This window comes from Phaethon aethereus (assembly GCF_964289735.1).
Source record: "Phaethon aethereus genome assembly, chromosome: 16".
In the NCBI taxonomy this organism is placed as follows: domain Eukaryota; kingdom Metazoa; phylum Chordata; class Aves; order Phaethontiformes; family Phaethontidae; genus Phaethon; species Phaethon aethereus.
This window is the reverse complement of record NC_138592.1, coordinates 10715984-10730238: the sequence shown is the minus strand read 5'-3', so window position 1 is coordinate 10730238 and position 14255 is coordinate 10715984. Positions and strand designations below refer to the sequence as shown.

At 51.7% G+C, this 14255-nt stretch overlaps 1 protein-coding gene across 1 annotated transcript; it reads right to left on the bottom strand.

The window, feature by feature from the left end:
- Positions 1-4770: 4770 nt before the first annotated feature.
- Positions 4771-13729, bottom strand: LOC309410721 (thyrotropin-releasing hormone receptor-like; the record flags this gene model as incomplete). Its single annotated transcript, XM_082007167.1, has 2 exons — positions 4771-5166; positions 12944-13729. The coding sequence occupies 2 exons, from the start codon at positions 13727-13729 to the stop codon at positions 4771-4773; spliced, it is 1182 nt and encodes a 393-aa protein (XP_081863293.1).
- Positions 13730-14255: the final 526 nt, after the last annotated feature.

Sequence of the window (14255 nt, the reverse complement as noted above, 5' to 3'; positions counted from 1 at the left end):
CTGCTGAGTGAGTACATTAATAATGCTGTAGGACTATCCCCCAGACTTTATTAGTGGCTCCTTAATTGGGGCTTGCTTGAACTAATTAGTTCAAAGAAGCAGCCAGGGGCCAGCCCGGATTGAAAAGGGGCTGTATGGAATTCATTCCCGAATGTGTGGTCCACCCTGCCTTGTGTCTCTGAAAAATTCAAGCCGCTGCTCAGCATCCTCTTCAGTGACCGGAGTATTACTAATTAAAAGTACCACTATTTTGTTTTAATAATGTGCTCTTTGCAAGATTGTACCACAGAGCAGAAACCAAGCTCTAGTAGCCTGCTCTGGTTGCAGGGAGGTGCTGGGTGCCCTCGTGGTCTTCTCGTCCCTTTTTTAGGGAACTGCTGGTGTTTTGTGCATCACTCTCTAACGTGGCCCTGGGGCGGGTTGGCTCCCAGGGCACTGGCCAGAGTCGCAGGGGAGAGGCTCTCCCAAAATGCCATCAGCACAGCCGCGCTCTCCTCCGGCACAAGCTGGCGTGGATGCCCAAGTTCCTCCCTGAAAGTACCTCTTCCACCACCCAAATCTAGATACAAGGTAAAAAGACAACCTGACTGAGGCTTAAACTGAAGATTTTGGTAAGTTATTTAAACTTCTGTGTTTTGCAGGAGTAAATAACCCTTGCTGGGGACCCATCCGTGCACTGCATAGAGGCAGCTACTGTGTGGCCTCTACCCGCCGTGCGCCGGGACCAGCCAGGTTCAGGTGAACGCACGAGATGTGGTGTCTCCTACACTGGGCGTCCCTGATGAATGCCGTGAGCTTCAGCCAACCCGTGGCTCTCCCAGCCCATAAACCTCACTCATCCCTCTCCCACCAGCCCTTCCCCAAGCCACTGCCCGCTCTGCCCTCCTCTCTGCACTGCTCACAAATACATCCCCGTCCCCGGGGCTCTGCGGCAGTGCCAGGCCCCCCCTTCTCCTGCCGGGGGACTTCTTTGCTGTGTAATCGAAGAAAGCGCTTTACCGGGTCACCAACCACTGGAAGGGCTTTAATTAAGAAACTAACAGGTTAGATCAAATTGAGGAGCAGCTTCAATGTGGCACATTATTTAGGAGCAATAGATTGTCTATTTGGCAGCATATTTATAAACTCGCAGCCTACGCTTGTGCTGTTGAGAGTAAATAAATGCTGAGGGTAAATTGCAGCTTCAGATGTATAAGCAGGGTGGAGTGTTGCAGGGTACGAGGCAATCCAGGCTCAAGCTTGAAGGGGGCTCTTTGATTTCTTATAGGGAATTAAGCTTTTTATTCAGACCTGGGATATCCAGAGGAAGTTACAGTGATGAGTTATTTCTTTTAGTTCCTTTCTCCTGGTGATTTATTTCCGAACAGCACGCAGCTGCCTGTCCTCTCAACCAGCATCTCCTTAACAAGCAGAGTGCTGACCTTCCGCCTCCACTTCCACCTAAAACTCTCTCAAATCCTCCTAACGTGTCAGAATACATGCAGGGAGAAGGAGCAGGAACTCATTCCTCATCTACAGAGTTTAATGCTCTGGTGCATTTGCTGGAGGTCTTGTGGTGCGGGGGGAATTTATCTGCCAATTACTTCTCAAAAAATAACAAAGGGTCACGCAGTGCCTGGCAGATAAGGGCAGAAAGGGGTGAATAGAACTGGGTTTTAATTGAATCCCAGGTATGTTGAAGAAAAATTTCAGAACTATCAATTAGCTGTTAGCCTGGGGCTGAAATTTAATTAAGAGAATAGTGCTTTTAGGCTGCCTCTTTGGGGGGAAGAAAGCATAAAGGGGAACAGTGAAGACTGGAAATGTGACGGGGAGGTGGAAAAGATCCTGCTGGAGACGCTTCAGAGTTGAGCTGCTACTTGGGTTTGCAGAGATCAAGGCTGTCTCTCAAACTGCACACCCCATGCCTGAGAAATGCCTTCGGTCAGGAGGCGAGTGGGTTTTCAAGCTCGGACAGTAAATCCTCTTCCCATGTGGCCTCAGGCCAGAGCTGGCTTTCCTGCTGCTCTCTGCACCCGCAGCCACGGGGTGCAGGGCTGGGGGACACCGCAGAGCCCGTCCCCGAGGAGGTGCTGCCTGTGCTCGAGGCCCCGTCCTCCAGAGCCCCCAGCCCCGCAGCACCGAGGGCCGTGGGCTGCGCTTTGCTGCCGTGACCTGGTTATCGTACCAAAGCAAACGGCGCGGGGATACAGAGCCCCAGCCCCGGCTCCTCCTCCCCCCCAAGCCCGCTGTGCTTGCAGGGTGTTACCAAGTTACTGCACTGCTAAGAAAGGTTAATTTTCTCCTCTCTTCCTTCCCTGCCATCCCCCGTCCCCTTACAGCTGTACAGATTAGTTGGCTGGAGAGCAGGGAGGGACAGGCGAGAGGAGAGGGTGGGATGCTACTTGTCGTATGTCTCTGGCTGTCGGGGCTGCCTGTGGCGTGTGTGCACCCAAAGGCGCCCGCATGCGCAGGGCCCTGCACCCCAGCGAGCCGCCAGCCACAGCTGGCTGTGAAGATGAAGAAAATTAATTGCTGTGCTGGCTAGCCAGGACATGGGGTGGCTGAAGGGGAAGAAGCTGTTATGTTTTGAGAAGAGAGCTCCGATGCGTTGGAAGAAGGACCATTAGCACATAGAGCTCTGCGCTATGCAGTAAGTCGTTCCCGTCAGCCTCGACCCAGGCCTCGTACGAGCTGACGCATCTGAAGGTAAGAGCTGACCCATCCAAACCTCAGCTCTGGGTTTTGCCACATTCAGGGGGACCAGCAGCCGCCCCAGGGCTCCCCTTCCTCTTCCTAAGCTTTACCTGTGTGTTACTTCGAGGCACCCCGATCCTTACTGCTCTGGTTTGTCTGCAGATGCTTTTATCAATGGCTTGTTCTGAGCTGCTAAGGAAAATTCTGTTCTAAGGAGAAAAAAAAATCTGTACTAGAGAAAAGATTGTTGCAAGCAAATTGTTTCATTTCTTAGTTTCATTTGCCAAGTGGAACAATTTTCACACATTGTAGCAAAAGCACTTAAATTTTCTTCAAAAACCAAATCCCAAATCCCTGTGCAGAACTTTCTTAACAAGGATAAAGAGGAACTTCATTCCTAAATTCCCAAAATACACAAAAAAAGCACAAAAATGGCATGAATCTTTAAATTCCAAACACACACTATTCCCAATAATTGCAAAAAACAATGTTCTCTTCCCTCATCCTACAGTTATTTTTGGGGAAAAGTAGATAGTTTAATAACTCACAATATAATAATCATACATGCAAAGCCACCCTACACCGAAATGAAATAGGTCCTGGTCAGTTCCCAGCACCTCACTGGTGGGAGGTGAGGTCTTGTTCTGATTTGCCCAGGGAAGTGATTTCCCATAGATGCAGAATGGCTACTTAACGTATTGTGCTCTTAAAAACATCACACAGATATTTTCCAAAGTGGATGCAAAATTCTAAGATCTTTTAATACTATAGTTTCCATGAAAAACAGAGGCTGAATTGGCTGTTCAGAGAATTTTTTGCAGTTACTTGAGGGTGACTGGTGGCTGACACTCGTTTCATTTGGCAAGAGCCTTAGCGTCGGCTCATGCGTAATCTTTTTCATTTTACTCCTAGTCCAGATAGGCTCTTGCAAGTCTGGGGCAAGTGTCCTTGGGCTGGTTTCTTGGACACCACGAGTTACGAACATCCACTTTGCTCACAGGATGGTAGCAGCAACGAGTATTGTTAATGTCTTATAGTCAGCGTGTCACTTATCACACAACAGTTTATGGACTTTTGCAAATTATTCTCAGGAAGTGAAAGAATTGCTTCACCTGCCATTGAAATGCAACCGTAGCCGGGACGGTGAGCAACGCTGCTCGGCGGTATGCAGCTCCACCACACCTTGGGCTTACAGGGCAAGGCTACAGTATCCAGCTGAAGCAACTAGAGGAAATTGGACAGAAAAGGAAAAATTATCCAAAAGAAGCTTAGACCACGATGTTGGAAGTATTACTGTTCTTAGGGAACACTCTTTATTACTCTTTGTTACTCTTTATTACTCTTTACTGTTACTTAGGGAACACTCCTTATTAGTTTGTTCATTTTTCTGTAACAAATCCAACTGGTCTGGACCTTGGGGGTGTGTGCTACCAGCACTGCAATATTTCTAAAAGCATGAAGTGAGGTTCATGACACCCAACTTTGGTTATTCCTAACACAGGAGTCTCCACTGGAGAGAGTCCCTTTACAGTCAATGGACAGAAATAGTCACATCTGAGGAAGCATCCATCTCCGGTAGCTATGTGTATTCCTCAGAGGACTGTGCTGAGATGAGAGGAGCTGCTTCCTGGAAGTGCCTAATTGTCCCCATTAACTCTAAAAGGACTCTAGAGAAGCTGCCCTAGAGGGTGTCTGTGTTACAGGCGTGTAAATTTGGGTAGGTGAATCTCACCCTATAAGAAAACTGGTCCAGCAGAAAGAGTGGTTTTTTTTCCTTGAATACCCTTCTCTTCCCGGATTTCCTTTCAATGCCCTGGCCCAACTCAACAAACAATTGCACGTAACACAGAATGGCGTTGCACTGCTATATTTAACTACAGATTCTTTAAAGATGCTCAACATTGACCTGTACCTAACACTTCACCAAACAAAAACAAATTATCATTAAGGAAAAGCAAATTAATTTGCCTTTAATAATCTGTTTTGTTAAATACCCTGGAGAGGTGTTAAATTAAGCTTGCTGCAATGCCAAAGCAATTCTGTTGGCACTTCCCGAACACAGTGCATACAGCCGCATAGCTCCCACTGCCTCTTTCAGGGTCCCAGGATTTGTTTGGCAGGCTTGTTCTTCTTTGCAGGTGCAGGGAGGCTGTTCAGATCTTCTTGTTCGGTGACGTTGTGATCGGAGCTGTCATGAGAATGGTCCTTCATAACGCTGTAGTACACCGGGGCGGTGTACGGCACGGGGTTCTCGGCACTCTTCTCTTCGCACTTGCATAGCTTCCTGAAGGCAGCTCTGAACTTCTGTGACATGAGGTTGTAGATGATGGGGTTGATGGCACTGTTCAGGTAGATGCACGTGCGGCAGAAGAGAAGGAACCAGATGTTCAGGTACGGAGGGTCCATGAAGGAGTTCACCACCACCAGTGTGCGATAAGGCATCCACAGAAGGGCGAAGAGGACCACCACGACAGCCAGCATTTTGGTCACCTTGCCAGTGGGGATATGCAAAAAGAGAAATAGTCAGATGATGCTAAATCTCCAGCAGAACTTTCCCACCTGGAGAAATGGTGCAGACAGCTAATTCAGCCTACATATTGCTTACATCTCTCTTTAAGCATTTAAAATAGGCATCCAAACCATGGTGCTATTCCTCTCTGAAACCGTTTTGTTCATGAAAAAATCTTGCCTAAATAAACCTCTTAAATGATAGGTTTTCACCTACCATTAAAGAGCCTTTAAAATTCTTCAGGACAAGCATCCACCAGCCTGGAAATGGGCTGGGATAATCATGACAATTTCTGTACCAGAAAGCAAATTTGAAAATTGTACATAACAATAAATCAATGGGGAAAATAATTTGTGCGGAAGTGGGGACCTGAGTTTTGGGGTGCCACGGGGTATACCTCAACTCCCTGCCTAGGATTTCCTCTGCCAGCTGTATTGTTCCAGGTAATAGGCTCCTGGTACAGAGCAGCACTGGCAGCAGAGGAGACTGTCTGCAGTCTTGCACAAATTCCTACTTGTGCTGATATGGGAGTTACTTAGCTAATTGGTATGGGTTATTTTAATTTGCAGCACACTAGGGAAGTACTACATTAACATATTAAGAATAAGAAGATATTGAGAATTCAGAAGTGAGCGGAATTGCCTGCAGCTCGACTCAAGCTTTTTTAAGAAAATGGGCTTTTGTACTGAAACTCCAGTGTTCCTAATAATTTTGACAGCTATTTCTGGTAGGTGACAATCATTCTCCAACAAATACTTACAGACTACACATGTCCCCAAGGAGGAAAGTATGAGTAAACACTGATGCTGCAAGCATATTAAGGCAGTGGTGTTTCAAACATCAGAAAGGGAGTTGTGCAATGAGTCCAGCCCTCAATATGGAAATAAGCACTTAGATCAGTCTCTCCGCGTGTCTTGGAGTGCTTTTTTTACTTCATCACAAGAAACTGTGCCTTCCTGTAATGCTGTGAGTATTTCAGTTACAAAACTTTCCCTACAACAAAGGGACTATTATCAAGCTGAGGCCAAAATAGAAGTGTTTTGCTGTGTGTGGTTTAATGGGAATGTGAGGACACTCCACAGAATAAGATCTTGCAGTGATATGGGGAGTGCTGAGGCTGTCACTAAGACTGCAGCACGTTTGCTGCAGTTTGTTGCCTTTTGGGAAAGATAGGAGAGATAGTACAGGTTGTGTCAGTAAAAGGTAGCCTCAGAGCTTTTCAATGCCTTTGGGCAGGGCTGGCTGGATCGAGAAGAGCGAGAACCATCTCACAAGCTTTTGGTTTCAAGCCACCCTACTAGTGTGCAACTGCTAGGGTGATCTGAACTGGTTTACAGAAGTACTCCTGAGCAGGGAGGCTGGGAGTGGACGGCAGCTGCCTGGCGCACGATCAAAACCACCACGTGCCAGCATGGTTTTAGCCGCTGCCTCCGCCGAGGCTGGCAGGGCAATCCAGGCTTGGGCATCCCTTGCCAAGGGAAGGAGCATCCTGGCAGCAGCGGTGAGCCAGTATCGCTGTGGTCTGCACTGCAAGACCTGGGAACAGAGAGCTCCCAGGTACCGGGTCAGCCCAGGAAGGAGCAGATTTTGCTTCAACACCGTATGCCCCATGAGCAGCACATATGGATGCGAGCCGTGTTCTCTACTGTTCTAAGCATCTTTATAGCAAATAGAGACGCAGCGATGGAGCTTTCAGCCAGCCTGCTGCCTTCCACAGACCCGCTTCTGAGCTTTGAAGAGAGAATTGCTTTTGCCATATTTTTGATGCATCTGAGGTCTCTTTTCTGAAAAGCTGAATGAAGTTGATCTGAACAAAACTGTGCTACAGCAAAATGCAACAAGCTCTTCATCTTAAGTGATCCTAAGTACCATTTCAGTCAGAAATTAATTCCCCTCCTAAGCAGTTTATTCCTCCTGGGAGATGAGGGCAAACTCTGTGCTTTTCCATCCCATGCAGAGACTGAACACGTCCCTGCCCTGCCTGGAAGTTCCATGTTAGAGGGCTGTCTTGGGGTTAAGGTTGGTGGGAGTCTTTCCACCAACATCAGCAGTCCTAGGCAGCAGGATTGCTGCAAAATATGTCCCAGGAGACCAAAATACCACATCTCTGCGGGTCCTCACTGAGACACAGGCACTCCTCACTCAGCGGTTGTCTCAGTTCCTGAGATGCAAAGTTACCCCTCGCAGGGCTGGGGAGAATAAATCCCTGAGCTTTTATACACTTCGCTCTGCTCTCTGGCAGGTGTCCCTTCTGGCTGGGAGGCTTCTTGTACGGCTGAAATGTCTCCTTTAAAGCTAACACATTAATACTGTTCATGTGCTGTCTCCTGAGACTGAAACGTCTTTGGCTTTTCAACCACTGTAACCCTCTGTCTTGTTTTACTGTTCAGGAACCCACGAAGGCTGTGAACAATGATCTGAACTCTGCATCTGAGTGACAACACCAGGGCAAGTGTATCCTAATAAGGCTGAAAACTAAGTTCATTCTGGTCCTTTCTGAGACCAGAAGAAATGTAGTCTGGAAAAGAACCAGTGATTCATCTGCTTTTTAGCCATAACTGCCCCTGCTTTTTGGCTGGTTGTTACGGAAATGCCGGCAGTGCCAGCAAGCGCTTGCCCAGCTCCCACCCAAGCGAGATCCCAATACCTTCCTCCAGACTGCAGAAGACCACACAGTGCTGTCATCCAAAGAGCACTCGCTGCTACCATCCTACAGCCCTGTGAAAAAGCTGTCCTTGTCCTGGGAGGGAAACCAGCGGGAAACAGCAACATGAGGATTTATTACCTCCGTCTCACTAAATGCCTTCAGTGCTCCCCGAGGACGCTGCATCCAGACCACAAGCTGGGACGGGCAGCCCTGCCCTGAACTTGCTGTAAGGTGGAAATTTGCCTTTTAAAACCGACCATGTTCTCCTGGGTGCGACTTTAGCAAAGTTGTGTCGACACAGGATGTCTCCTCTGGGTAAAACCTAACGGTCTATCCCAAAGTCACTCTTGTATCGCCATTCTGGGGAACGAAATCTCTAGCGTCGTCTGCATGCATGGCTGAAACCTGTCTCCATGCCTTTCCTCACTCTACCTTGCTGAGGCAAGTGACTGTAGCACATTGAGGTGATCTGAACGTGCTTCTGGTGCTCATATGAAAAATTAACCTAATCAGCACTGAGGAGAGCTTGGGACATTTAGCCCTAACTGGAGCAGTCCTGAATTATGGCCCCAAAAAAGTCATTTTTGCTGCAACCTCAAAACATCCCTCAGGGAAGCATCAGCTCAGGGACAAAAATTTTTCCAACAAGTGTTTTGCAACAGCTCAGTTGTACATAGTGTGTGCACACAGCAGCTGTAAAGGAGCTATGGATAGAAGCAAGACGAGGGTTTGTAAGCAGAAGGGGATGTTTTACTAGAACAGCTGGTATTTAGCTGAAAACCACTTTTGAGAACGTAAGCCAGTGCTGTTGCTCGATGGCCAAGGGTATCTGCTGTACGGACCCCTGACTACGTGCTGGGTCCCTATGCCAAAGCTAAAGGGCAGCTCATCTTCCACCAGGCACCTCCGTGGGCCAAGCCCCGTGTAACTCCCAGAGCAAACCTGCACTGAGCATCCTTCTCGCTCCACACAAGGTGGTCGGCATCTTGCGTCCCTGCACAGCCCTTCCAGCCCATCCCCTCTCGTAGCGCCGTGTCCAGCCTGGCCCCTGCCCCCGCGGCCACAGACGCTTCTCCCCAGCCAGTGTCACCCCTCCTTGTCCAGGCACCAGCGTCCTGAGCTGCAGCATCCTTTTTTAGGAATCCCACTCCCTCTAGTGGTCCCTCTCCGGCAGGTAAAATACGTTTTTGGAGGGTGCTTTGCTTCTACAGGTGATAAATACAGCAAAACCTCACGCCTTGTGTTGTCCTGCTCTGGACATACGTGTTTTAGAGGCACCAGTGAGGGAACAGCAGCATCTCCATGCTCTGAAAAGCAACAAGTGCAGCGCTGGGGCTGCGTAGGAGCACACAGTGAGAATTGTGTTTCCAAACTCCGCATCTCCACAGCAAAACACCTCCAGGCATCCAGGCTCTTTAGAGTCAAGGGAGAAAAATGGGCACCTCTGGGGTAGCCCCTTTTGGTCATCTCCCAGGGGACTCTGGGCACGGGGCATGAAACAGCCGGTTCCCCTCTGACCGTAAAGAGAGGCCAGAGGAGGAGTGCCGACGTGGGTGCCTGTACCCTGGTCAGAGGGACCACCTCAGCTACACACACCGAACGCCCACCCTCCCACCCCACTTTGCTCTTCTGCTGACACATCCTCCGGGAGCCGAACCACCCTCACACCACTGGGCTGTGATGGGAATCTGGCAGATGCTTCTGCACCATCACCCCAACAAACTCAACGGTGTTTGTGGGATTGAGGTTCCTCTTTGCCACATCACTGGGATGCAACTTGCTGTCTGCAGGGTCTTCTAAAGCTCTTGCTGCACATGTGAAGCCTGCCAGACAGCAACAGCATTGCTGTTTTGGACCAGACTTGCAAGCGTGATTTCTAATGGTGTCTTCAGTGGTTTAGTCTACATGGCAATTGTATTTTAAAGAAACTGCACCCTCGCTTCAATTTTCCCCACTGGTAGCATGTGCATCACTTTCACAGCTCCCTCATCACCCTGTCAGATTGGAGACCGCCAGCATTGGTTATTAGAGAAGTTTCTGATGCTGTGTCCTCGCTTCTGATGCTCAGGACAAGGACCTTTACCAAGGGACCCCATGGAAATTCCTGGTAATGTTTTCAAGAAGCTGTCAGCACTTCTCAGGAGAGCATGAGAGGCTGATGCCATTACCTGTCAGGCTGCCCTTTCCTTTCCACCCTGGCCACGGGTGATTAATGAGCAAAGAAACCTGCTTATGAGCTCCTCAGCCAGCGTCAGCTATTGCAAAGCAGTGTCTGGTGGTCCGAGTTGAGATCCATCCGTGTTTCTGCTTTCCATAAGTTTCCTCTGGCTTTGAGGGCAGTGATGCTCTGGCTACCAGTAAATCAGAGGGGAAACCTTTCTTCTGGTGAAGGTAACACAGGACACCAGTGTCCAGGCTGCTCCCTTTTAGGGCTCATGCCTGACCATTGCACAGGGGCTTTTTGCCATTGATTTCCCTGGAGGTGGACCTTGCCTGGAGAAGACCACTCAGGTCCCTTCTGTGCCTCTCTCCCACTTTTGCTAAAGCCAAGCTGGAGAGGTGTCCCATGGACCCAGGTTCTGGGAGTGCTGTGGGGACCATAGAGACCCTACACACAGCTTTGCCCCTTCCCAGGGGCACACACACCTCTGTCCTCATCACCCACATATCCCACTGTGGGGCCCCACTGGCCGTGGGGCCGCTTTCCTCTGCACTCGCTTTTAAGCTCCTTCTCGTATCCATTATCTCCATCTGCCAGCTCTGCTGGCAGGAATGGGCTCAGCTACCTTCTTTTTCACATTAAAATCTCTTTCCTAGTGATCTGCCCATTCCCTAGCACTCAGCTGTGCTTCCCCTCTGGTCTGCCCCCGCTGCCCCTTTGGGGTCCTGCATGCTGCAGCATCTCCCCAAAAACATCATTCCTGTGGCCCTGGCTGCCCCTGCTCAGGGAGACAAAGTCCAAGAATCCAGCACTGAGCCCTTGGGGTCTCTGGAGGCCTCTTTCTTCCCTGGGTGGTTGGGTTGTTGGTTCTTCCCTCATAACTGGATGCAGAATCATGACTCACTGCAGCTTCTGCTCCTCAATCCATTGCACTGCCAACAAAAACCTCTGGCTGGATTTCAGGCAGTGCTCAGGTGGATGCTCTGACGGGGCCTGGATTCGTTATGCTCCAAGCACTCCTGCTCACGCTGCCCAAAACCCTTGTCAAAAGAGCTGTGTGGTTTTTCACTTGGCTTTGGTGCACAGATAACTTATTCCTGGACTGAGCATCCAGCAGATCCCCTCAGCAATTAATCAAATGGTTAAAGCTGAACACCTGGCTCCTGGTTTTGCCCCCTCTAGTTTTATGCACAGTCATATAAATTTCCTTATGATTATATATCAAATGAAGCAATCATGTCCTATGTCATATCCAACTTGTGAAAGACGTTTTTGGAAAAACCTGGATTGCAGCCACCTCTGGGGTGCAGCAGTGCATGGCTTTAACAGCCACCAACCCCTGTGTCAGCCACCTAGCCCACACGCCCCCAGTGACACAGCTGGGGTTTCCTCCTCCCTCACGCTCAGCACAGCTCGTTTTGGAGAGCTGCTGGTGTGAAGTCAGAGGGAAGCATTCAACAAACCACAGCTGGAAGCCCTGGGAAACTGCTTTACAGTTTAAAAACTCAGAGTCATCTTTATTCCTAATGATGCCAGCTCTGTGATGTCAGGCCAGCCAGGGGAAGTCTTTGCGTGCTAAGATACTTCAGGAGGTAGTGACGATCCCAAGAAAACGCCCAGTGTAACAGAAAAGAGAGCACAAGATGTTTCCAGGAGCTGGAGCACCCATCATCCAGCCCCATCAGGACTAACGGCCTCAGCCACTCGTCCTAATGATGCTGGAGCACGCTGCGGCAGCACGGCCACTCCACGGCACAGCACCTGCAGCGGCTGCTCTGGAGGGAGGCGTCCACCGACCCGCACCTCTAGGGACTGCATCGTAGTATCTGGAGAGCTCGCTGCCAAACACCCTGCCCGAGGCTCCCGCAGCAGCCAGCAACCCTGGGAGAGCCTCCAAGTACTTTTGCAGAAGTCAGGACTTGTGTTAAACCTGGAGGTTTTTTTGGCGGAGAAACCTCCAAAATTTCTCCCTTTGTGCTGGAGCAAAAGGGAGAGAAAGCCGAACTGGAAAGATTTAGAAGTTCATGAGGAAATACATGTCCTCTGAGCTGTTTTCTTCCCCTCTGTGACTCTGAATTGTCTCTCCTGGGGAATGTTCCTGTGCAAGTCAGGTGATGAGATACTGAGTTGGAAACACAAGGACTTTAAGGCAGGCTGAAGCCTACTTCAGCCTGTCTGGAAATCACAACAGAACTGGTGATTTCAGGGACCTAAACCAGACTCCCAAATTCAGCCCTTTCCTTTAAAACAGCCCACGTCTCTGCCTGTCAGAGTTTGAAACCCAGAATGGGATGGTCTCCTGCAAACAGCCAGCTAGCAAAGTGTCCTGTGTCCAGATAGTGACCTGTCCAAGGAGATGGGGCAAGAGACAGTAATTGTCCATGTGGACACAGAAAGAGGAGGAAAGAGGGCAGGAGGTGGGAGGAGGAGGAGATGGGGAGCGAGCAGGCAGCTGAATGACAGAGGAGGCACCGAGAGGCAAACACCCCACTGTGATACCGAGGTGCCCTCCCCAGCTGCAGGGTCGGGGGGGCTGCAGCCAGGGCTGGGCTCACAGGCAGGGGTTCGCACCAGCTCTCCCCTCCCTTTGCTCCTCTAAAACTGAGGTCACCTGCCCAGGACCCTGCGAGTCCCTCTGGCATAATGTGAGCCAGCACTCCCCTCCTCAGGGAGGCAATCAGTATTAATTATCCGGCACACACCCCTGCACTCCTGCCTCTCCCAAGTGATGCCGGAGCCTTGTCCTGCTCCGCCGAGCCCAGCCAAAGCAGGGGAGCCAGCTGGGCTTGGGGGGGCTTCTGTGCAGCAAACTACCCCCGTCCACTCCCCCCACAAAGGGAAGCAAAATATTGGGGCACCCCATCCCCTGCCAGAATGCCCCTCAAATCACTGTGCCCGTGGGAGCGCTGCCTGCAGCCCAGCGTGCCCCAGCCCGGCGGGGAGCCCCTACCTGCTTGCGGGAGCTCAGGGCCCCTTTGTTGCCGCGGCAGGAGAGCTTGAGGGAGCCACCCTGGTGTGTGGAGCCCAGGCAGGAGTGCTGCGGGGTGGCGGGCAGGGGGCTCATGAAGAGGATGCGGGCAATGAGGCCGTAGAGGACAGTTGCCAGCCCCAACGGGATGATGTAGAAGACAGCAAAATCCAAGAAGTAAATGGGCATGTAAAGGCTTCTGGAGACGCGGTAGCCACAGCTGACCTGTGCCCCATCCGAGAAGGTGACTTGGGTGGTGTCCACCAGGAAGAACCACATGAGGCAATAGAGGGAGGTAAAGAGCCACAGGGAGGAGATGATGCGCTTGGCGCGGGACACGGTGCACAGGAGCTGCGCTTTGATGGCATGGCAGATCGCGATGTAACGCTCCACCGTGAAGGCGGTGATGGACCAGGCGGAGATGTTGATGCCCAAGTACTGCAAATAGGTGATGCAGAGGCAGCCGGCGTAGCCGTACACCCAAGAAGCCACCACTTCCGAGATGTTGGGCAGCCCAGCCGCCAGCAGCACGATGAGGTCGGCCACCGCCAGGCTCACCAGGTAGCAGTTGGTGGGGGTCACCATGTGCTTGGTGCGCAGCACCACCAGCACCACCATCACGTTGCCCGCGATGCCCACCCCGCAGATGAGCAGCACCAGCAGGATGGTGACCACCTGCAGCTCCAGGGGCTGCCGGGGCATCCTGCCCAGGGTCTGGTTGCCGCCGCCGGCCAGCGCGGCTGCCGGGCCGGCCGAGCCGTTCTCCATGGGCCCCCAAAGTCTTCCCCGGCGGAGCTCCGCGCACCCTGCGGCGGGGAGAGAGGGGAACCGGGAGTCGCGCTGCGGAGCCCCGCTGCCCCCCGCGCCCCCTCCCCGCCCTCCCGCCCGCCCCGGCTCCTCCCTCCCCTTTTTTTCCGCGATTCACCCCAAGTCTTGCAGCTGCCCGACTCCTTGCACCCTCCTCCCCTGCAAACTCACCCCCCGAGCCTCCGCCGCGAGGGGCGGGGAGCGGCCAGGACCCCCAACAGCCCTCGGGACCCGCCCGGGACTCCCCGGGACCCCCCCAGTCCCGAAAACCACCCGGGACCGCCTAGGACCCCCAGCTCCGGGGACCCCGCAGGGCCTCTCCCAGCCGCTGGGACCCGCCTTGGACCCACCGGGACCTCCCCAGCACCGCCCGCGACCCCCCAGGGCTACCACAGCCCCGGGACCCCCCGCCCGCCCCCCTCCCGCATCCCCCGCTTGCGCCCGCCGGGTCCTAGCGCACCGCTGAGCCGAAGAGGAGGAAGAGGAG